This window comes from Phoxinus phoxinus, assembly GCF_949152265.1.
Source record: "Phoxinus phoxinus genome assembly, chromosome: 24".
Taxonomy (NCBI): domain Eukaryota; kingdom Metazoa; phylum Chordata; class Actinopteri; order Cypriniformes; family Leuciscidae; genus Phoxinus; species Phoxinus phoxinus.
Window position 1 is genome coordinate 13,724,998 of NC_136899.1, and position 24,127 is coordinate 13,749,124.

The 24,127-nt window shown below is 36.4% G+C and overlaps 1 protein-coding gene across 4 annotated transcripts in view; it reads right to left on the bottom strand.

Moving 5' to 3' along the window:
- Positions 1 to 1,823: 1,823 nt before the first annotated feature.
- Positions 1,824 to 24,127, bottom strand: part of dok6 (docking protein 6) — a 63,374-nt gene continuing 41,070 nt past the window's right edge. The window contains exons 5-8 of one of the 4 annotated variants that reach the window (XM_079601871.1): positions 20,676 to 20,865; positions 20,275 to 20,413; positions 18,431 to 18,539; positions 1,824 to 3,080 (exon numbers count right to left, since the gene is read on the bottom strand). In XM_079601871.1, the coding sequence (XP_079457997.1) occupies positions 2,932 to 3,080; positions 18,431 to 18,539; positions 20,275 to 20,413; positions 20,676 to 20,865 (587 nt within the window). In that variant the 3' untranslated portion in view covers positions 1,824 to 2,931. Of the gene's footprint in view, positions 3,081 to 5,241; positions 5,538 to 18,430; positions 18,540 to 20,274; positions 20,414 to 20,675; positions 20,866 to 24,127 lie in introns of those variants that run through there. The other 3 variants (XM_079601873.1, XM_079601872.1, XM_079601874.1) reach the window with 3 other exon arrangements.

Genomic DNA, 24,127 nt, shown 5'->3' on the forward strand with positions numbered 1-24,127 from the left:
ATACAGACAAAAGTTGCGTCCCAAATGACAATGTACTCAACTGTGTAGTGTAGGAATTTTATAAGGTTATTTTGCCATTTTACATGGGAGTCTGTGACAGTTGAGTGCATGAAGTGTCCAACATTACACACTTCGTTTTTTCGGTTGATTAAGTGCATCCGAGCAGCCTGATGCCTATTTTAAGTGAACGTTTTCTATTTGGAATTTTCAGTGTGAACACACTACTTGCACTATTTATACTACAAAACGTCATATAATAGTGCTTAAGTACAAATTTGGACGAATACATTTCTATAAAGTTATCATGCTATTTTTCAGGCAGGATCATTTTATTTAGCAAAATATCTCTCACCATTATATGTTTGGCCTAAAACACAACTGCTCATGTTTTGCCGCAGGATAGGAATCGAGTAAATTTTCCGTCATCTTTGCAGGACTGTGATATGAAAAGTGTGCAACGTAACATTTTAGCAACAGTGTGTAAGTGAATAGCATATTACAGGCAGAATAGCAGTATAAACTTACATGACTAAACGTGCGTTAGCGTTTTCAAATGCCTCCATTTTCACAGGTCACACTACAATGTGAAAATGACGTTTTCAAATTTATCCACTTTGGGAAAGCGTTTTCGCAGGACAATGCATCTCCGTGTGGACGGAAGGCCCAACCAAAGAGAAAAAGATGCGTTTTCAAATGAAAATGTAATAGTGTGGACCAGAGTGTGGACAAGGCGTTTATCAAAATCTGACATGCAAATTCGTATTGACCAATAGAAGATTGATACGCTCTGAGCTGAATTAAAAGAACGCAAACTTTGAATCTACTGGACTGCACTGTTGTAGCCTAGTACATTGGAGTAAGATTGCATATTTGATGCATTAGATGTTGAATGATGTACTTAAAAAGACGCCGTAGAGTGTGTGACGTCATATTGCGATCGTTGCAGTGTCCTTAGAAATTTGCTCAAATTCTAGTGACTATGGCCAGAGAATGTCTAATAAGGGGAGAAGGTTCACTCTCGCTACACTTCCGGCTTCTGACTGGTTGCAGTTCCACTCTGATTCCATATGAGGGCGCTCACAGGACGAGTGCAGAATGAATGGAGGTCTATGGAGCTATACCCCTCAAAATCCACTTTTCTCAAGATATAATTTGTCTAGTAATTTGAATGTTGTATTCGAAAAGAGATGCAACGAAATTGCACATTGCTGGGTGTTAGATTTTTTAGAGTCACTTATTTGCTTTAAAAAGTCTTTCAAAATGTCAATGACGTCATACACATCGTACGACCAGAGATACTGCTTTACGGCAATCCTTCAGTCACTGGTGCTTTCGCGCTCTGCACTTTATTTTCTCTCTCGAGGCATCGCCAGCACAGCTGACACAGGTAAACACACGTGCTAGAAGAGTTTCTGCTAGAATACATTCTGTTCCCGCTTCAGATACCACGATGCCATCAAGCGGTATCTCTGGTCGTAACCAGTCCTTCACTGACCAATCAGCGTTCATTAGCAGAATGCTAGCGTGTTATGGGCAACAACAACTCAACCTGTAAGAAATCGAAAGGACATAAGTACTCGTTCATTCAATTTTCGACCTATAACCCATGTTGAACTTGCCAAACCTACAATCAAATCTGAGATTTCTCAACGGCAATCGGTTGAAAGGGACAAATTTAGCCGTCTAGCCCCATAGACTCCCATTCATTTTGCACTCGGGGGTGATCGCCCCCAGTGGAACTCTGGTGGAACTACAACCAAAATTCGGTACAATAGGACTTAATAGGGAGTGAACAGGCTCTCCGTAGACGGGCTCTGCTATGGCTTAACTGATTCATTGAAAAGATCTGATTCGTTCATGGTTTAGACGTGATTGTGGACAGTCAATTCAGTTTAGATCAGATTCCAATGTGTATCGAAACTGTTCAGATATGATTTGTGTGTCCCATATCGCACTTTCATTTTCCGGAATAATTGCGTTGCGTTGGTCCACATACGGCAAAAACAGCATAGAGGGGTTTGCAGTGTTGCATTGCAATATTATATAGAATATTATTATAATTTTTTTATATATAGTATTATATAAGTTTACGTGGCATGAGAAAGTAAAAAAAAAAATGCTACGATCAGAGCAGACCGACTAAAACCGATTTCTAGAAATGAGATTTGAATAGGATTTCAAACCACATTTAAATGTAGCTCAAAACAGATTTGTAAATATCGGATTTCATGTTGTTGTTTTTTTGTTGTTGCCGTTCACTTGTTAAATATGATCAGATTTGGACTGACAGTCTAAACAAGTCTTTTGTGTTCCACAGAAGAAACAAAACTAAAAAAAAAGTTTTGTTTGGAAAGTGAATGAACAGTGACAGAATATCCATTTTTGGGTGAACTATCCTTTAAAAGTACGCTGTTTTCCCCAAAACACCACACAGCACGCATCTACAGACATCATGGCATAATGAAACCCAAAGAAAACGTCAAAAGTGCAAAACAAGCTCTAATTTAAAAGTGCAGGGTGCTAAACATAAACATGTTCCTTGTTTGACAGAAGCTAAGTGAGTGTCCCATTATAGACAGACAAAAATGCAAGAAACTAGGGATGTAAGCGCTACAGCGCTTTAATATTTACAGTATATCTGAAAAATAACCGCGGAAAGTCCATTTGTCTTAAACTACACAAGGAAAATAAAGTTTATGGTACAACTTTTTGGCATTTGTTGTTTTGTTTTTTTCTTCAACGTACAAAAAGAGGCTCCTAGAGTATACACCCTGTTCTACAAATAATTATTAAGTCATACATATACATACATATATATATAGAGAGAGAGAGAGAAAAAAAGAGAGTTCATACTGTTCATGTGTCTATGAGCTTCCTAAAGCTTTGGAATGTCCGGGAGTCGTGGCTTTCGTCAAGCCATGACAGTGCATGTCAACGGTGCGGCGAGGCGCTGCAGTTCCTATCGTGGCCGCTAGAGGCCGCTGTTGCTTGATCCTGGTTCTGCTCCTGCTCAGTCTGCTCGGAAAGGAAGCTTTGAAACGTCTGAGCCCGTGGAATGAGTGTCATCGTCAAACTCGTACCTTGAAAGAGCCAGAGAGATCATTATGCATGCTATTGACACGGCACTGATTCGAAAAGGCATTCGAGTGAAGGTAATAAGAACTGTACAGCAAAACACATTCCTGCGCATTGATTAACTTGCGCTTTTTGAACGCAGCATTGATCGTCTTTGTGCATTAAAAACACTGTTCCTCAAACTGGAAGGGAAAAGAGATTTTGGCAACTCTCCACGTATCAGTGTTTGGCACGCTCGCGGGAGAGGTAGATGGCTTAACTCGATTTTCTAGAGGTGATTGTGTGATCAATTATGGATGAGGAGGAGTAGAATACCCAGGGTGAGACGAGGATACCTGCTCTCCAAGTAGGCGAATCACACAAAACTTGTTTCTTAACAACAGCGAGCACATATATATAGAGCACTGACTCAAACAAATGCAGTCTCACACCGAGCGCACGACACAAACCTTATTTAGAAACCAAGCGAGCCGCTTCTGAGGAACCTACAGGTATTGCATGGAAGGCTGTCACTTAACTTAATCGTACAGGTGGGAGGGCGTTTTGGTAAAAATATTTCTTGAGCTTTATAGAAATCAACTGCATTTTTGAGCAAAACAGGAGTGCTGAATCCTGCGCCAGTGCTGTGTCCTAATTCGCATATCCGTCCTAAATAATAATCAGTGCGTTCTAAATTAAAGCGTGTTGAATAGTAACGTTATGCCTACTATTTCCACTGGATCCATACATGCTTTTCATTTATATCACCCCACAACTTTTTGCAAAAAGGAACAACAGTCAGAGTCAGACTAATGTTCTCGTTTGGTGAGGACTATGAGGGAGAATCCACAGTTGGCCTGAAATGAAAATTCACCTAATCTATTTTTATAAACAATCCATCAAGTTAAGTAGCCTATACATAGGCTACAATATTTTATTTTTTTGTACATGCAATTTTTAATCAAAATCTAATGCTGATTAAATGAGTTTGGCAGATTTCTCCAATCATTTTCTCTGTCTGACATGAAATAATAGTAGGGGGCTATATATAAAAATATAGAACGTGTGTTTTTTGGTTGAGTTATCATATTTGATACATCAGGGTTTTATGGCCCATATAGTATATGGAGCTCAAAATCAGGAAAATGTGCAATTTGGTGCAGATGTTGTTATATTTGACCAAACCGTATGATGTAATTATAGCTTGTAATGTAAATCAACCAAGTCTTTAACTTACATAAAATGCATATTAGTTGTCTCCAAAAAACATCTTATATGATCAAAGCTGTGCCATTTTTTTTTCATTAATTTAAATTCAGAGCAAAAAGGCCTATGAAAGAGTGGTATAGGTTTTATTTGAACATATGTATGAAGACAGTTGACTTTTTATACTATTGCTAACATTTCTTTGTTCATTCAACACATATTCAACAAAGTGTTTGTTAATATGGTTTGATATTCTGATAATATGAGTGAAACGCATTGATTTTATTTATATTATACTTAATTGTATTCTATTGTATAATTGTATTGTATTATCCTTGATCTTGTCTGCTTTGCTTAGCAAAGACATCACTAACATGGCTTGAGATTCTATGCCTAAGATCTGATCAATAGACAATATAAAGTTTTGACTAATTATGAATAATAAAAGATGAAATAGATGCTTTATTTAATTTATACTGCCGTTAAAAAGTATGTTTTTTTTAAAGTAATAATTTTTTATTCAGCAAGGATGCACGGATTTCATTGATAAAAAGTGAAAGTAGAGGCATTTATAATGTTACAAAAAATATATTACAAATAAATGATGTTCTTGAAAAAGAAGCACAACTGTTCTCAATAATAATAATAATGAGCTGAATGATCATGTGACACTGAAGACTGGAGTAATGATGCTGAAAATTTAGCTTTGCGTCACAGGAATAAAATGCATTTTAAACTATACTAAAGTAGAAAACCTTAAGTTAAATTGTTTTTTATCGTATTGGTTTTAGTCAACTATAACAACCCTGGCTCTAAAGCATGACATCATGTCCCGTTGTCCATATTTGTTGCATAATCTGACATAATTCCTCATGCTCAAAGCCTGGAATGTGTGCATCTTCAACTGTGTGAACTACAGTATACAGATTCTCCTCATCTGAATGGGTTTCCCTGAACACTACAGGCAGGTGTGAATCTAACCTCTGCATTGAGGGATCCTGTAGCAGAACTGAACACACTCGCTCTGGTACATGATTCACACAGCACAGAGGGTGTCCTCTCATCCAGATGTCACACTTTTGATGTAAGCGGATTTGCGGGAGCCATATGAACCCAAGGGCAGTTGGAGCGCGCTTGTCCTGCATGCTTGGTAAACATGTTATGCCTCTTCGCCACAGCGACCTCCCAACACACACCATCCACATGCGTGTTTCCATCACCTTAGGAAATTGCAGTCGGGATTCTGCGCCACAGATGATCTGAGCTGCCAGTGAGCTCTACAGGATGGAGGAAATGAAGCAACGGCCAGATAAACAGACTTGGATGATAACACACACACACCTTAATATTTGCAATGTCTAGAGTCTACAAGCTGTATCACTTTCTTATAACAAAGGCAATACAGTGTATCTGAACAACCAGGAAACTCGATCTTGATCAAATACTGAGTCAAACCATAATGAAAAAAATCTGACTACGTGACTGTAGTCTGCAGTATGACTCCATTATTCATTTCAACAGACAAATACAGCAATATGACATGCAAAAGTGTTATTTACATGAGCACAACTTTTTTTATTGAACTCCATGACACTGTTGCCTTTGGCTTGCTCAGTTGGGGATATTCAATTTAATGAATCAATCAATATTACTATTGATTAGCATTACCAAACATGGACGTTTTATTATTATTTTAATTTAATACTGTGAAGCTGCTTTGATACAATCTGTATTGTGAAAAGCGCTATACAAATATTCTTGACTTGACTTGACAAAAACAACAAGTATTTTTATAGATTATACATGTATATATTTAATAATTATTATTGTGTAACTAAAAAAAATAAACAAATGTCTTTGTTAATATTTGGTCATTTTATTTTGTTTCTTTTACAATTTTTTTCCCCAAAATCATAGGATTTTTAGTAAATCGCAACACATTTTCCCTCTCTAACATTTAATAAAAACGGTTATTCAAAGAGACACTATTGTTATCATTAACTACATATAAACTATTAAAACGTTTTTTTTTTTGTATTTGAAATAAAAATTAAATGATTTATTTCAATTCCAAATAAAAAAAAAACATTTAAAAATATTAAATGTATATATAATAGCTATTAGCTAACATTTATTTTAGTAAAACTGGTTATTCAAAGTTTTGTTATCGTTAACTAGCTATTAAAATTAACTGTTCAAATTATTTATTTTATTTCAGCTTCATTTCAAATACATGTTAACCTTTAACTTGTAGTTAAACTACATTTAATAAACAGAAATCTTAAAAATTTGAAATTTTATTGAAATTAAGTTGATAATTGAATAATAAAATTAGTAAAATTGAAATAAAAAAGCTATAGAAATACTTTTTAAAAATCTAAATGAATCAAACAGCACATAACAAAATGACCAAAAGCAAAACTAAAATTAAAATGTTAAACTTTTCAAACATCTAAATGAGACAATCTTTTCTCATATACATGTCATTAAAGGAGTAACATGCACATCAAATGTGTAGTGATCTATTTTCAAACACTGGCATGGTGTTGCATTTATTCTAGCTAATAACATCAACAGAAGTGCTGCTGTGTTTGACTCCCAGATTTTGACTGCAAACAGCCAATTGGCCAACGCCATCAGATCCCACCGCAGGGGCCCGAACTAACAACAACCAGAGAAGAAAACAAAGTGACAACCTCTCGATTCTTCTTCCTTTCCTAGGAAATGACAGAAGCCAAACATGCCTTTCGTACTTCACTTGAAACAAGCCAGCCTTTAGAAAACAGCAATTATACTGCAGATCTGTTGCTCAAAGTTCTGGCCCCGTTTCAGCTTGGTAGGACGAGAAAAAAAAAAAGAGGAATTATCGTCCGGGATGGTAAACACGCATATTTGTTGTGTGCAAGACAGCTCCTGCAGCGCCAGGGCTCCGGGTTAGACCACAGCTGTCACACACACACACACACACTCGCGCAAGAGGCTGCAATAAACTGATCTAACCTGGTGGGACAAAGACGATTTGTCATTGGCTTGACATTAAAGCAAGAAGGCCACAATAAAGAGCAGAAACTAGAGTTGTACTTGCTTTAACCTGCTGTATTCATTGTGTAAATGTAATTATTTTAATATTTTGAATATTTTGTAATCCTTCACATTCAAATATAGTTTAAATGTTCTGACAGACTATGAAAGCTTGTTTCCGCCATGTAATAAAACGTAATTGCGACTCACAATTCTGAGAAAAAAACGTCACAATTGTAAGTTTATATGCGCAATTCATACTTTGACTAGCAATTGCAAGTTTGTATCTTACAGTTGTGAGAAATGGTTAGAATTGTGAGATACTTGCAATCGCGAGAAACAAGAAATATATGTTGCGACTTTTTTTATTAGATTTTATTAACACGCCTTAAAAAAAAACATTACTGGTGTGAATCTTGAGACAAAAAAATAAATAAAAAATAAATGGCACTGATATATTTAAGATATGTCAGTACAAGTTGCTTTTAGTTGCATTTTAGTCCGGGACTAGCTTAAGCCTTGTCTGTGAAAACGGATAAACTCGTCATTTCTTTTTGGAACAAAACGAGACTTCAACGCAACAATAGAACGTGAGCACAGTAAACAAACAATGTTTCCTAGCAACTACAACTGCCTTAATCAAATTAGAAAAAGATACAAAAACCCTTAGTTACTGTCACCTCCTGTTGCTTGACTGCTTCTTCCTGACGCAATTGCCTTTTTTATTTTTGATTCTGTAGCAGAAAAAAGCTTCCATGGACAGAAAGATGTAGATGTGAAAAAAGGGGAAAGCAGTGCCACCGCTGCACTTACAGCATGACATCTCAGTGCCACTTGCTTCATGGGTATGTTGCATCAGCTTAGTGTAGTTGTGAGTTGCAACCAATACACCACAAACAAAAAAACAATGTGTGCATTGCACTGTTTAACTTAGTTACAACATATAGACAACCTCACATACTAGATATTTATGGAAACATCTGACCAGTAGTAATGGTTGCCGATAGCTTCTTTTATATGACTTTGATCCTTCAAACTCCGAACATAATGTGAATAATGAGATGTCAGTGGCTAAAGCAAACTAATCTAAATGGTATAATCCCCTGTATATTAAGATGTAACTAATCTTAGGTTGGTTCCAATGTAAATCTGTGGTGAAAAATGGAACTGCAGCACGCTCTAATTGAAAGCCATTGACCTTATTCACAGCAGCGCCATCTTGGCTGTAGGCCAGCCCGGTCTCACCCCAAAACGTCATATACTGACGGGTCTTGACCATACGTCAACATACGACGAAAAGGGTACCCCTATAACGTCAATATGAGACGCAGACATAAGCGCACCAGCAGCGCCTCCTAGCGGTACCCTAACGCATACCTAAACCCAACCATAGCCGAATCGTCACACATGGACGTTAAAGGGTACCCTTTTCGTCGTATGTTGCCGTATGGTCAAGACCCGTCAGTATGTGACATTTTGGGGTGAGACTGTGTTATGTAGGCTCACTATTGGCCAACGCCGGTCGTGTGTGTGATGCTGGCCATGTGTGTGATGCTGGCATAGTGAGCCTACGTTCTGACGTACAACCCAGAAGCGCTGCGCTGTTACACCGGCAGATATCAGAGCCTATGAAGGAGTGAGAAAGCTCTCAGATTTCATCAAAATATCTTAATTTATGTTCCGAAGATGAACGCAAGTCTTACGGGGTTAGAAGAACATGAGGGTGAGTAATTACTGACAGAATTTTCATTTTTGGGTGCCATCAAACTGACGTAACCAAGGAAAATCATTCCAGAGCGGGAGTGACTTCAGATTTTGATTAAAGATTACCATGACAAATGTTTTTGGTTAACTTGCATTGGTTAATTGGTCACCATAAAACTAGTAATGTGCACTAACAAAGTAAATAGTCTCAATTTTGATTTCATGGCGAGTAACAGGAATGAAAGCGAGGCTATGAGGGATAGACATACATCTTTTCAGAGAGTTGTACTATTATTTAAAGGGGTGGTTGAGTATGATTTCACTTTTCTAACTTTAGTTAGTGTGTAATGTTGCTGTTTGAGCAAAAACAACATCTGCAAAGTTGCAACGCTCAAAGTTCAAAGCAAAGGAAGATATTGGCTTTTAAAGTAATCGTTTTTTAAGGACTACAACAAACGGCTGGTAGGGACTACACGACATTCCTCACGGGTTAGTGACATCATCAACCCTAAAATTTACATAAACCCCGCCCCCGGGAACAGACAGTCCATGTTGAGAAGAGGGAGAGTTGTTGTAGTCGAGCACATTTGTGAGTCAGCTCAAACTTTAGCATCCATCTCTTCACATGCAATAGAAAGTCACTCTGTGCGCATCTCACAACAGTTACTATACGAGCGATTTATAGATTATCATGACAGAATATGCTAATTGAAGATTAACTCCACATCAGCAACATAAATTCATCAACTAACCTTTCAGAGACGTCCTGTTGCATTCTACATGTTGTCACTTCTTGAGTCTCTCCATCTTTGTCTGACTCCGTTTAAACATAAAAGGCAGAACAGTTTCTGTCATTTTAGTGTGTCTGCGTGAGGTAATCGGAGCTGCTAACACACACAAGCTCTTGAAACCCCGCCCTCTGTGTCGGGAGCAGCAGCTAATTTGCATTTAAAGGGCCAGACACAAAACGGTGTGTTTTTGCTGACCCTCAAAATGTGACAACTTTAACATCTGTGAGGTATTTTGAGCTAAAACTTCACACACACACTCTGGGACATCAGAGATTTATTTTACATCTTGTGAAAAGGGCATTTTACCACCCCTTTAATGCGTTTTTGGATTGACCTGCTGACAAAAAACTGTTAAAATTTCTTGTGAAATGTCAGTAGACAAAAAACTTGGACCAGCTGTGGAAAATTATAACTGATCTAGAAGTTTTATACAGGCGTTTTCAGCGGATGCCACTGAAAACACGATAAGTCTATCCTGTCATGGCGCTGCTCTGAATAAGCTCTATTGGGACAGATTTCCGGCTGCCTTGCTTGTTTTCACATCACCTTACGCAAACCACGCTCCAGTCCAAGATGATATCAATTTGCTTCAGCTATGTGTATATTAGTCTGCATCAGGTCAATAACTAGTTGACATGTCTGTTCTTCCTAAGTGGAGTAGCGTATCAAATTAATGAAAGTATAAAGCCTTTAGTTTAAATGTGCCCATGTGAATGTAGTTCTGTTCTGGCAATAAATCCTACATTAAGGTAATTTTTAATAGCATTCTATGCGTGAGTCATGTGTACTTAAAGCCCGTCAATCAACATGAGAGCAGGCAGAATAACACAACCTCTCCCAAAAGTGTTCTGCATGTATTCAGCGATTAGAATATAAAGCTTACAAAACGTTCATAAACTAGCCCAAGAATCTGCACAAGATACATTTACTGTCAGGAGTCGCTACTGGGTGCATATATATATATTAATCAATTTGACTGGGAAAAACATATTTTTCCACTATGTATTTCTATGCATTAGTAAACTCCCATTTTCCTGCTCTGCTGTTAATTTACATCAAGCCCAATCTGCTGCTCACATATAACCTGCCATCATCAGACAACCACTCTCCGCAAGGTGATTACAAACCTAAAGGCCAGAGTAAATGAGCCAAACTAATGAAGGCAGAGGGAAAGGTTTTAAGCAAAAGCCTCCATTTTCAAAAGTCTATAATTGGGTAGATGACATGAATTTCCCCCCTGACTTCTAGATGTTATATTTTTATGTTTATATCTTCTAGATGATATACATATTTTAGATTGAATTAATTTATTAATTAATTTACTCAGTTTATTTAAATAACATGTGGTGCAACAAATGCATTGTTAAAAGTACAAATATTCAATTTCATCTCTCAACTAATATGAGTAATAAAGTATAAAAAAATTGATAAAATAGTTCTAGTTGGGAGTATGCCACACTGTTGTCACTAGACTCATTTAATGCCAGCTACCCAATTATGTATGTAAACTCATTTGCTTTATACATTGTTTACATGAAATATCAGTCTATGGCTAATACAGGTATGGCCATTATCAGAAAAGGAATAAGTAATAGTTAGTTAACAAGAACAGCTGTAGCTGTTGTCCATTAGAGCAACAGAACGTATCTCTCTGCAAAAGTACGCCTACTCATATTTTGCTGAAGGAAAGATTCAACACACATACACACACACATATATATTTACATGTAGCACAATCTTTGACAGGGAACAGAAGAGGCCCAATCAGTAAAGTAAGGTGCAGCTGGTCAGAGGGACACACATGGGACTGATCAGGCTTATCAAACCACTCCAGAGCGTCCCCAAGACCTGAGCGCAGTGTGTGAGCATGTTTACATAATAAGAAAAGCTCTCTCCGTTCTACACTTGTCTGAATCTTCCAGAGAAGCCTCTTTATATCATCACTGCTAGGTTGGAGGTGCTGGGATCGTGCTGTCTGGCAGGGAGGCACACAGATTGGGTTTGTTGTGTATTGATTTCAGATTAGCGAGATGGTGAGGAATGCGAAGATGGGCATTTTTGAGTCTGTATATGGACTGGACTCGCTCAGCTCCAACCCAGACAAACATGTGCTTAATGCAGGAGTCCTGGAGAAAGTGTGTGTGTACTGTATATAATGTAAAGTTTGTGTAGTAGAAAACTCATGTCTACACAAAAACACAATGTGTGTGTGTTTGTGTTAGTGAATGTGTCATATGAATGTGTGTGCATTTGCGCTCTGCTCACAGTTCATTGTAACTGTAATTACTGTATTGTAACTGGTGAAGTGACTCTCAGTATATGTCAGGAGATGAAGTTCATGTCTTCATAAAGTGGATTCGGTCAGTGTTTTCAACATCGCAAAATCATAGGGCCTCAAGTATGACTAAATAGAGCCATCAATTAAAAAAAAATGGTATCAATCAAATTATCAAGTACTTGCACATATCAAAATATGCTGAAAAAGCCCAAATAAATTCAAAGACATTATTATGCCAGTATTATTTCACCGACTCTAAGGTAGTTAAAGTCATATACAAGGCTATTTGTAACAGGTTAATTATTAATTGTGCTACGTGTCTTGGAAGGAGTGGATGGAGGTGATTCATTTTCAACAGAATACATACAGTATGACTCATATTTTGTGAGTCAGCAAATCCATAGCTGCTGACTAAAAATGTATCTTGTGACCAAATGTACGCTGCCAGTTTGGCCCCTGTTTTCTATCTTTCACCTGAGCCGTGACTGAATGAACATCAGCACAACACTTTCCGGGCATTATTTCTCATTCACCAAGTGACAGGAAGTCATGTTCTTTCCTGCCAGATGTGGATATTAGCTGGAGAACTTACTGTAAACAATTAAAGAGCAGAAAATTCATCTTTATTGTGGTTCATATCAGTATGAGGGGAAAACAGATTCTTTAAATGTCTTAGAATCTGACCTTCAGAATAACCTTCATTAATAATATAATAATAATAAATCAAACATCGTTGATGTACATTAGGGACAGTTCGATCGTTTACCTGCCCACGTTTCAAACCTGTATGATTTTATTTCTGCAGAACACAAATAGAGATGCAGGTGATAAATATTAACCGATTTTGATTTTATTTTTTTACTTAATGTAGATTAGTGCAGTGTTTCCCAACCCTGCTCCTGAAGGACCCCCACTGCACGTTTTCTTTGTCTCCCTAATCAAACAAACCTGATTCAACTCATCAGCTCAGTATCACATGGGTTAATGAGCTGAGTTGAATCAGGTGTTTGATCAGGGAGACAAAGAAAACGTCAGAGAATGTCTAATAAGGGGTTGCAGTTCCACTCTGGTTCCATATGAGGGCGCTCACAGGACGAGTGCAAAATGAATGGAGGTCTATGGAGCTATACCCCTCAAAATCCACTTTTCTCATGATATAATTATTTGTCTAGTAATTTGAATGTTGTATTCGAAAGGAGATGCAAAGAAATTACACATTGCTGGGTGTTAGATTTTTTAGTCACTTATTTCCTTTAAAAAGTCTTTTAAAATGTCAATAATGTCATACACATCGTACGACCAGAGATACTGCTTTACGGCAATCCTTCAGTCACTTTGGTGCTTTGGCGCTCTGCACTTTCTTTTCTCTCGAGGCATCGACAACACAGCTGACACAGGTACGGTAAATACACGTGCTAGAAGAGTTTTTGCTAGAAGACATTCTGGTCCCGCTTCGGATGCCATGATGCCATCAAGCGGTATCTCTGGTCGTAATTCATTAGCAGAACGCTAGCGTGTTATGGGCAACAACAACTCAACCTGTAAGAAATCGAAAGGACATAAGTACTCGTTCATTCAAATTTCGACCTATAAATAACCCATGTTGAACTTGCAAAACCTACAATCAAATCTGAGATTTCTCAACGGCAATCGGGTGAAAGAGACAAATTTAGCCGTCTAGCTCCATAGATTCCCATTCATTTTGCACTCATGGGCGATCACCCCCAGTGGAACTCTGGTGGAACTACAACCAAAATTCGGTACAATAGGACTTAATAGGGAGTGGCCAGGCCCTCTGTAGACGGGCTCTGAAAACGTGCAGTGTTGGGGGTCCTTCAGGAACAGGGTTGGGAAACACTGGATTAGTAGTTTAATTTCATTAAACTTGATTTGCAAACTACTGTTCAAAAGTTTGGGGACAGTAAGATTTTTGGCAACACTATTTCGATGGTTCATCGAATGTTAGACATTCTACTAACTAAAGTAACTTTGCAACTACAGTATATGTCAACTTATTCTACTAACCCTAACCTAACAGTTTACTAATACTCTAATGAGAGTTTGTTGACATGTAGTTGCAAAGTTACTTATAGTTAGTAGAATGTCTGTTGCTGGACCATCTCGGATTTTTTTAGTTCATTTAAAATAACTATTTTCTATTTTCTATTTTTATAAACTGTATTTTAAAATGTGATTAATTCCTGGCAAAGTTGAATTTTCAGCATCATTTCTCTAGTGACTAGTCTTCAGTGTAACACGATCCTTCAGAAATCATTCTAATATGCTGATTTAGTGTTCAATCATTCCATATCATTATGTGAAATCAGTGTGGCTTAATATTTTTGTGGAAACCATGATACATTTTTTCAGGACTCTTTGATAAACTGAAAGTTCAAAAGAACAGCATTTATTTTAAATAGATTTTGTCTTTACTGTCACTTTTGATCAAATAAATACAAATCTTATTGACCCAAACTCTTGAACAGTAGGGTACTTTTTTATTATTTATTACTTAATAAAAACTTATTTAATACTAATGTTTACTTTTTATTTAATAAAACGTAATATTTTATTGAAACGTTTTTAAAAGCTTTTCAATGTAATATTTAATGTACACAATCTAATGAGCAGTTAAATAAACATACTGAACATTACATATTGTTTGTTAATGACCAGCTGTCACCAATTCATTTCCAATTAAATTCATTGTTCGTTGATTTAGTATCCATTCTTCAGGTGTGAATGATTCGATTTATGCCATGAACTGTACAGTATATTATCACACACAGCAGTGCGGTGGGTTGTTCATATGCATGCTGATTGATTAAAAAAAGCATCTTATGCTGTACATGCCTTCTTACGCAGGTGGCAAAGTCCTCTATTCAGCACAATTCGTGAGGAGTGTGCTGTTGCACGGCAGAGATCTTTATAATATTTTCCATTTTCCTCTCACGGAAGGCGCGCACTCTCATTGACTCTTCAACCTAAACACCGTCCTTCAACATGGTGATGCACTCAATTTATTCATTGAAAAAAAAAAAAAAGCAGCATTCTGCTGAATTTGTATTTCTGAGGGAAGCTGATGAGGAGGGGGAACATTCACTATATCAGGCTAACATCTCAACAATGGGAATGCCACAATGATGAACGAGACAGAGGTTTTAAGGCTGGCTGCCTCAGAGCCAGATACATCAGAATCTGGAGCTGCCTCAAAAAAATTTTTCACTGATTAGAGACGCAAATATCTTGCCATTATAGCCAATAATCTTTTTGTGTGCGTTCATATGTTCAAATTTCCTGCTTGTGTCTTGTGAAATTGCGTAACAGTAAAAACGCAGGTTATTCGCATATGACAAAAGACGATTTTGACAGAGACCGAGGCACCAAAACCCATGTGCCGTCCAGGCAGATTAACTCATCTCTCTCCCAGCAGATGGACACATCATTTCCCTAATGCTACATGTCTCCGGACCACATGGGCCTATACACACGCTTTCAATCCAACCCTCAAAAGCATTAGCTAAAAAGGAGCCGTGGAAAAAGAAAAAGAAAATCAATGGCACCCAAATAGCAAGATGCAAAATGTATTGTTGTAACATTGATTTAAATGTGCATCAGTGAGTGGTTTACATGAGTAATATACAAATGTCTGTTTAAAAGAATAGTTCAAAAATAAAAATAAAATCTGTAAATTTTCCCTGAATCTGTATGGTAGTTTTCAGTTAAACAAAAATGAGTATTTACTGTATAGCAGAATGTCCAAGATGCTCTTTTCCATACACTGAACATTTTAGTGAATCTTAACTTACATGTGGTCTTTTACTCACACAAAGCTATTACAGAGCTTCTGAAGACTTAGAAAAAGTAAAACAAACTACTTTTATGATAATTTTATGGTGCATTTTGTCCATGCTGCAAGACTTTAGAATTAGTCAGTTCTCTAAAATTCAAAATAGGGGCATTAAAAGATAAAGTACATGATTAATTCCATCTAGTTCAATGGCAAATTATGTATATGGGATGGATACAATATTTTTGAAAACCTATATAGAGGCACTCTTTCCTCCTATTTTCAAAATGTTTAATTGGTCTATAAATGATGTTTCCAAGTACTTGGAAAACTGCAATAATTAAACCAGTGTTTAAATCAGATGATCACATGGTTAGTATCAATTATAGACCAATTAGTATCCTGCAGAAAAATTGATTTCTGAACAGATACTATCACATTTGAATAGTACTCCATTCTCATTACATCCGATGCAATTTGGGTTGCGAAATTCATTCTACAAAACTGAAAATCATTCAACAGAAACAGCAAATTGTTTTCTTTTAGAAAATATAAAATTTAAATTGGACAAAGGAGGTCTGGTGGGAGCTGTCTATCTAGATTTAAAGAAAGACTTTGATAAGAGTAAATCACCACATTTTAATTATTAAGTTATCGGTAACACTTTACAATAAGGTTCGTTAGTTAACTACATTAGTTAACATGAACTAATAATGAACTGCACGTATACAGCATTTATTAATGTTTGTTCATGTTAATTTCAACATTTACTAATACTTTATTAAAATCTTGTTAACATTAGTTCATGCACTGCGAACTAACATGAACAAACAATGAACAGCTTTATTTATATTAACTAACGTTAACAAAGATTAACAAATACAGTAACAAATGTATTGCTCATGGTTAGTTAATGTTAGTTAATACATTAACTAATGAACCTTATTGTAAAGTGTTACCAAGTTATCAAATTATAAATTCTCACCAGAGGTAATTAAATGGATAAGATCATACCTTGCTGATGGTGTGCTTCAAACAGTGTGTCCGGGTAGGCCATAAGACTTCACAAATAGTTACTAATTCTGTTGGCGTACCTCAAGGTTCAATATTGGGTCCTTTGTTATTCAGTTTGTATATTAATGACCTACCTACGTTTGTTAATTATCTACTAATTACCTACTATCTACTGTTAATTGTCACATGCATGCTGATGATATGTTAATATATGCATGCTAAAAGCAAAAAGCAAGTCAGTTAATAAATTCATGTTTACATCTTAATGTTAGTAAAACTGTATGTATGTTTTTATCAAAGTCTGCAAATACTGTAGAGATCCAGATCCAGATGTTATAGTATCAGTAGTTCATGAGTATAAATGTTTAGGCATAGTAATAGATTTACAACTTGCATTTAAAAAACAAGTTGAAAAACTTGTGCATTAAATTTAATTTAATCTGGTAAATTTTATACATATTAGAAATAATTTAACCACTGAGGCCTCAAAATTATACATCAATGCCATGATCTTTTCAAATATGAATTACTGCCTTACCAGCTTGACGCATACGAGGTGGGACTATCAACAGAAAGACTTTTTAAACTAGGAAAATATGATTACATTTGTAGGTATGGAAGCTGCACATACTGTACCTGGAATACTATACCTACATAATTAAGAAATATTTTTCTTTTTTCTGCATCGATAAAACAAACCGTGGCTATTGGATAAATCAAACATGCCTTCATAATTTGGAGTAGTGGCTTGTTTCTGTCTCCTTATATTTAAAGTAATTTTGTGTTAATATGCTCTGGTTATGGCTATGTTTGCTGGAATGTGTTTTTACATGATTTTTCATGTTTTTATGTACTTATGTACTTTTCTTTACCATTAACCTGCCAGGTACTACAGATGAAAATTAGCCTGTATGGCTAAATCTGGCACATTTACATGTTACATGAGTGCTCATCATGTTAATTAATGTGCATTGTTTATTTTAAAGAATAAAGAATAAATGTGATTTAAGCATATTTCACTTTAAAATGCGGTATGAATTTATTTGTTGGCATAACAGGAGAAGCATCAAAATGTTTGAATAAACAAATACAGTATGGTTTTGCTGACACAATTGTTTTAATAAGATGAATTCATGTTCATCAGCTACTTTATGCAAATCCGCTCCCTATGCGGAACACAGCTTTACTGGTAATTCAAAATCACTATGGAAACCTGCCATGCTTAATTTATGTTCACTTAAAGTATTGAATTAAATCCACCAGTCTGATTCCCAGCAAGACTAATGCAGCACCGCATTCAAACCGTCTTACAAAACACTCCTCGAGAAAGGGCAGCGGGATGTAAAAGAGCACGTAGCGCTAGTACATGCACAACAAATGTGTTGCCATATTATTGCTTTACTCAATCGCCAGATTGATTTACTTTACCCAAGCGAAAGGGCCAGTGTTGCTCACCGATTTATAAATGTACCAAATGGAGCTTCAGATGAAATCGTCACCCTCGTAAGTACGGCGAACATTTAAAGATGCTGTTTTAACTGAGCTGTGGAGTGGGAAAGAGCTCCGTCTTACCTTGGTAATTGCAGATGTCTCCCACGCTGTTCTGACGCGTGATGTGGTGCCAGTAAGCGCTTCGCGGGAGAGATATCGACTTTGTTAATGTGCTCTCGTTTGAAAGAGTCTGTGAGGCAGAGCAGAAAATCATTGGGTTACATTGGTTATATTTCCAGTCAAATTACTCGGAAAGGCCTTACACTGAGAGGATTTTCAAAGACCGAGACTCGCAGTAAACAGCATTAGGCTGTTTTGATCATTACAGATGACAGGTGGAGTGTGATGTCATTACAGCCTTTTATCGCGGCATTTTCGTAAATTCGAACAAATAATACTCGTAGCGGGACTCTAGATCAAGATTTCAGAGCAAGCAGCATTTTTTTGGCAGGGGTCCTGAATGCGAGATCTGAGCGGAGGGCCATATGGTCAAGTCTCATCAGCCTCCACTGAAGGCCTTAGAGATGACAGCACAGATTCACTGCCAGCCAGATTTAAATAGTGCAGGAAAGACCATCCGCGCCAGGCGACTGAACGATTCATCAACCTCGCTAGCTTCAGGAGGTTACAGAGAAATAACCAAAATGTGCTTTCAGTGATATGCTGACAATAAAAATGGCAAGATCACATTTCAAGGCATCACTGTTTAGATGCAGAAAGCTTTGAACGATGTAAACCTCTCCAGGCTGTTATTTCTGTTGTTATCTTGCGTCTCTAATCCATTTACATGTACATATTTGGAAGACGCTTTTATCCAACGCGACTTCAGTTGCAGCTGAAGGTATGCTTTTTATCAGTATGCGTGTTCTTGGGAATCAAACTCTTGACCTTGATGTTGCTAATAACGTCACGCTTTACCAGTTGAGATATTGGCACACATAAGCGCATCATTTTTGAAGGTTTTCGATCAACAGTGTTCTGTGACCTGCGTGATATATGAGCAAGGACATGGGAAAACTTAGAGGAAATATTCAAGTAGCATGTCTTTTTTATTTTATTTTTATGTTGTAGACGTTTGTAGCATACATGAATCTCTGAAATAATCACATATACAATACCATTCAAAAGTTTGGGGTCAGTAAACTTGAATGTTTTTATTATTTATTTTTATGTTTTTGAAAGCCTCTTATGCCTATCAAGTCTGCATTTGTTTCTGCATTTAAAACAGTAATATTGTGAAATATTATTTCAATTTAAAATACCTGTCTTTTATTTTGATATATTTTGAAAAGTAATTCATTTCGGTGACAGCTGAATTTTCAGCATCATTACTCCAGTCTTCAGTGTCACATGATCCTTCAGAAATCTTTCTAATATGCTGATTTGGCGCTCAAGAAACATTTCTTATTATCAATGTTAAAAACAGTTGTGCTGCTTAATTATTATTATTTGATTTACTTGATCTACTTACGTGATGCAGCATTTATTTGAAATAAAAACCTTTTGTAACATTAAAATTTTTACTTTTATCAATTTAATATGTCCTTGCTAAATAAAAGTCTTCATTTTATTTATTTTGTTAATCTTACTGACCCCCAAATTTTGAACAGCAATTGAGTATAAAAAAAAAAATTATATTACGTGATTGAATCCATAGTTTGTCCAGTAACTGTCAAAAGTTAAAAAGATAAGAAGTAATACATTTTCTGTGCACGTGGACGGTATTATTATGTTAGCATTTCTATCAATGCTAAATGAATAAAGAACCCCAGAATCCCTCCATTTTGAACACTACAATTAAGACTCATTTGTGAAATATGCTTGTACTGATATTACAGAATAATACACAAAGCACATTGTTATGTTATGGGTTCGCCCCAGTGTGTCCTATAGAGTTTGGCATGGCATGTGAAGTTTTACTATACCTGTGAGCTCTTCTCCATCTCCATCATCATGCGTTCATGTTGCTCTGCGATGGACAGTGTGGCAGAGTGAACTCTCTGATAGATCATCTCACCTTCTCTGGTCTGGAACGTGAACAAACCCTCCCCTGTATCACACATCCTGTAAAAGCACAACACACATGCACACACACATACAGCCCTAAGCATTATTGCTTCTATTAGATTTCAGTACACTCACACACTTCTTGTAATAGGCTGAACAGTAGGCAGCCTGTAAGGCAAAGCTTATGTTAAATGTGGAGCACCTTCATGAATCAGCGAATCAATATGCAGAGCAGCAGAATCAGGACTATTGGATTTAGGATGAAAACATCTTCTCAGACAAAAGCACACCCAACTAGAATCGAATGGCGTTCACACACCTCCCGGACTCAAATGTGAACCAGGTTGAGTCTCTGCCGTATCTCCTCAGGGAGTTGAGCGGCCACATGACCAGCTTGACTCTGGCATTATGGACGTCCCAAAGGTAGATGTTCTCATGGGTGATCTGCATTGTGCACTCTCCATAGATGTCCAGGTTTGGGGTAGGCATCAAGTAAACATTAAATCTCTCTGTAAAAATAATAATAATTAAAAGTCATAAGTACTGGGGGGTTGCTGAGATATTTTAAAAAAAATACAAATACAAATAATGGAAAAAAGAAGAAACAATTAAAAGCATATAATGTTACAAACTGGATGTTTTCTGATTTGCTGAATATAAATATATAACAATTCTAACTTTAAAGAAATGTAAAAAAATTATAGATTTAAATAATCCTTTTTATAAGATAAATTTTGTATTATTATTGACAACATGCAAATACTGTGACAAGACTGGGGGTTTGTTAATAATAATAAAAAAATTTAATTAAATTATAAAAAGGATTTATATATGTTTTAATAATTTAGCATTAACCGCATGTAAATAATGTGACAACACTTAATTTAAATTAATAATAAAACAATAAAAAAATAAACCATTAAAATAGAATACTTTTCAATTAATTTCCTCTTATAAAAAGGTATTATATACGCCTATTTTGCAATAAGCACATGCAAATAATGAGTCAAGATAATATACTATATAAGATTATAATACATTATATATTACATTACATTATATAATGTATAATGTAAAATATTTATGTTCACAGCTCATTTGACTACCATTAGTATCCATCAGTATTACCAAGTAAGAGTATTTAATGCGAAAAAAAAAAAGAACCTGACTGCGTGAATGGAGCCATGAAGCTGAATGGGTTGTCAAAAATGGGTTGAGTATTTTTGCAGAAATTTGTGCTTGATACAAGCACAAATGAAGCTCACCCAACAAACCTAGGAATTTATATAAGTAGGTTGACAAAACTAAGTGGTTTCTTTAAATGACTCATAGAAGTTCATCATGATTTGTGAGAAAGAAAATTCATAACAGGGTAAACAGTTTCTTTAACAGATATGAAAAGGTTGCCGACTGCTGTTTGATTGACATTTCTTTTAATAATAATTACATTTGCTTAAAAAAGGGCAACCACTGTGGCGGTACAGGCCATGCAGCTGTCATATTTACAGACATCTAAAACAGCTCGGGTAAATGCAGCTTTTATTTGCGCAGCTGACAGATTCTGCTCTGCCTAAAGATGACAGAGAATTAAAGGGTACGGCTGGAGAGCGAGAGAACATCTTAACAGAGCCATCTAGCGTGATTATTATTTTCTCTTCTTGCAGATGCAGCTCTTGCAGAGCACAAAGGTCAACAGATTGTTGCCATAGAGCCGCAGTCGAGCCAACCGTGGCTGGAGTAACCACACCATCTCAATTAGCTTCGAAAAGACAAGGGTGCACTTCATAATCCAAATTAATAGTGCCTAATTATACCTAATGCTTCAAAATAAGCTATGTGTCTCTCCGGAGGAAGAGGCAATGTAATGTGGGGTCTATTTTAGGGATTGTGAAAATTAACTCTGATTTAATTATCGCAGGCCGCCGTTAGAGGGTCTAATTGAAGCGGCAAACTCTCTGCTCGTTATTCCTCAGCTGTCGAATAGCGCAGAAACCATCATTTCGCTGACCTCCAGCTGATATAATCATATACACATTGCGCTCTCGTTATGAAAACAAATCAATATTTGCCTGTCATTTGATTGAAAAAAAATTTGATGATCGCGGCACGGTGTCTGACGCAGCGTAATGCTTGAGCGCTTCAGCGGCACTAGGAGATGAACTGATATTGATTTTCGCCGAATTATGCTTAAAAAACACTCACATAAACACAGACACAACTCTGACTGAAACAGTCTGATCTTAGAGGTGATGAAGTTGCAGTAGAATATAAAAAGAAGATATTTTGAAGAATGTTAGTAACCAAACGGTTTTGGTTACCATTGACTTTCATTGTATGAAAAATAGACATTAGACAAATAGACATTTCTTAAAATATCTTCTTTTATGTTCTACAGAGGAAAGAACGTCATATGGGTTTGAAACGACATGAGGGTAAGTAAATGATGACAGAAGTTTCATTCAATTTTATCCCTTTAATAATACCCATTTAAAACCCATTGATCTCACCCCATTACTTATGCAATTGTAATGCCACCTCTGAACTGCAATAAATAGTCTGTAAATGACATGTATCTAAATACAAATTCAGATGCAGCTTCTAAAAAAAAAAACGTGGCCGTTGTAGCCTAAAAAGTTTACGTGTAATAAAATGTTGAATCAAATATTTCTTTCTAAAGCTACTTTTGTATGTTGCATTTCATGCTTCTCATTTAACACATTAATGACTTTAAATTATATTTTGGGGGTAATTTCTCAGCCAAATTTGATTTGCAGTTAATTTGGTTAATTAATTGCATATCATGTAATTAATTCGATAAAAATTTAATACCCTTTTCATCTCCGTGCGTGCCGTAACTCTGAGTTAGCTAGCTAGCCTAGCTTAGCACAAATACTGGAGGTAAACGGCTCCAGCTAGCGTACTGCTCCCAATAAGTGACAGAATAACACCAACCTTTTCCTATTTACATGACTATACAAATCACAACATGTAAATAGGAAAATGTTAGCGTTATTTTGTCACTTATTGGGAGCAGTACGCTAGCTGGAGCCGTTTACCTCCAGGCTTTGTGCTAAGCTAGGCTAGCGGTGAGTTACGGCACGCACGGAGATGAAAGGGGTACGTATGGATTTATCTAACTCTGGGGGATACGGTGAATAAGCCTTTAATACCAGGTGTAAATAGGGCCTAAGATTTGCTGGCTGCTAAGAGCATGAAACAATCAAATAAAACATGTAATATAATAATATATATAATAATGTAAGTGAATGTATTTTTAAAACATTTGTTTATTTCTGTACAGTGAACAGCTCCTGTACTGTTTTAGGTGTAGCTTGATGTCCAATGTAAAATCTGGGTCCTAAAGCAAAACCAGTTTAGAACCACGGCTTTAAAATTCAACTATAAAATCATTGCCATTCATTCTAGAAGGAAACAAAATGAATTCACGAAAGATTCTCACTCATTCTCTTAAGTGTGTTTTTTTTTTTTTTTTTTTTTTTTTTTTTGCAGAGCTGCTAGGCTATACGTATTCATCCAGCTTTCTTCTGCGTCATAATCTCATCCATCTCTATGACAAGCTTCATTATGGGCCGATGCTCTGATGCACGGCAGTACCCATTAGTGCTTAGTAAAGAACCTTGGCCCGAGCAGATCATTTATAAACATGAGAACAGACCTGGAGGGACTGTGTTTAACAAACACATTTGGTCCTTGTAATAGAATCATTTAGGGAGTACAAGAGTTAAAAATCACCCAAAAAGCTGGGCTCTA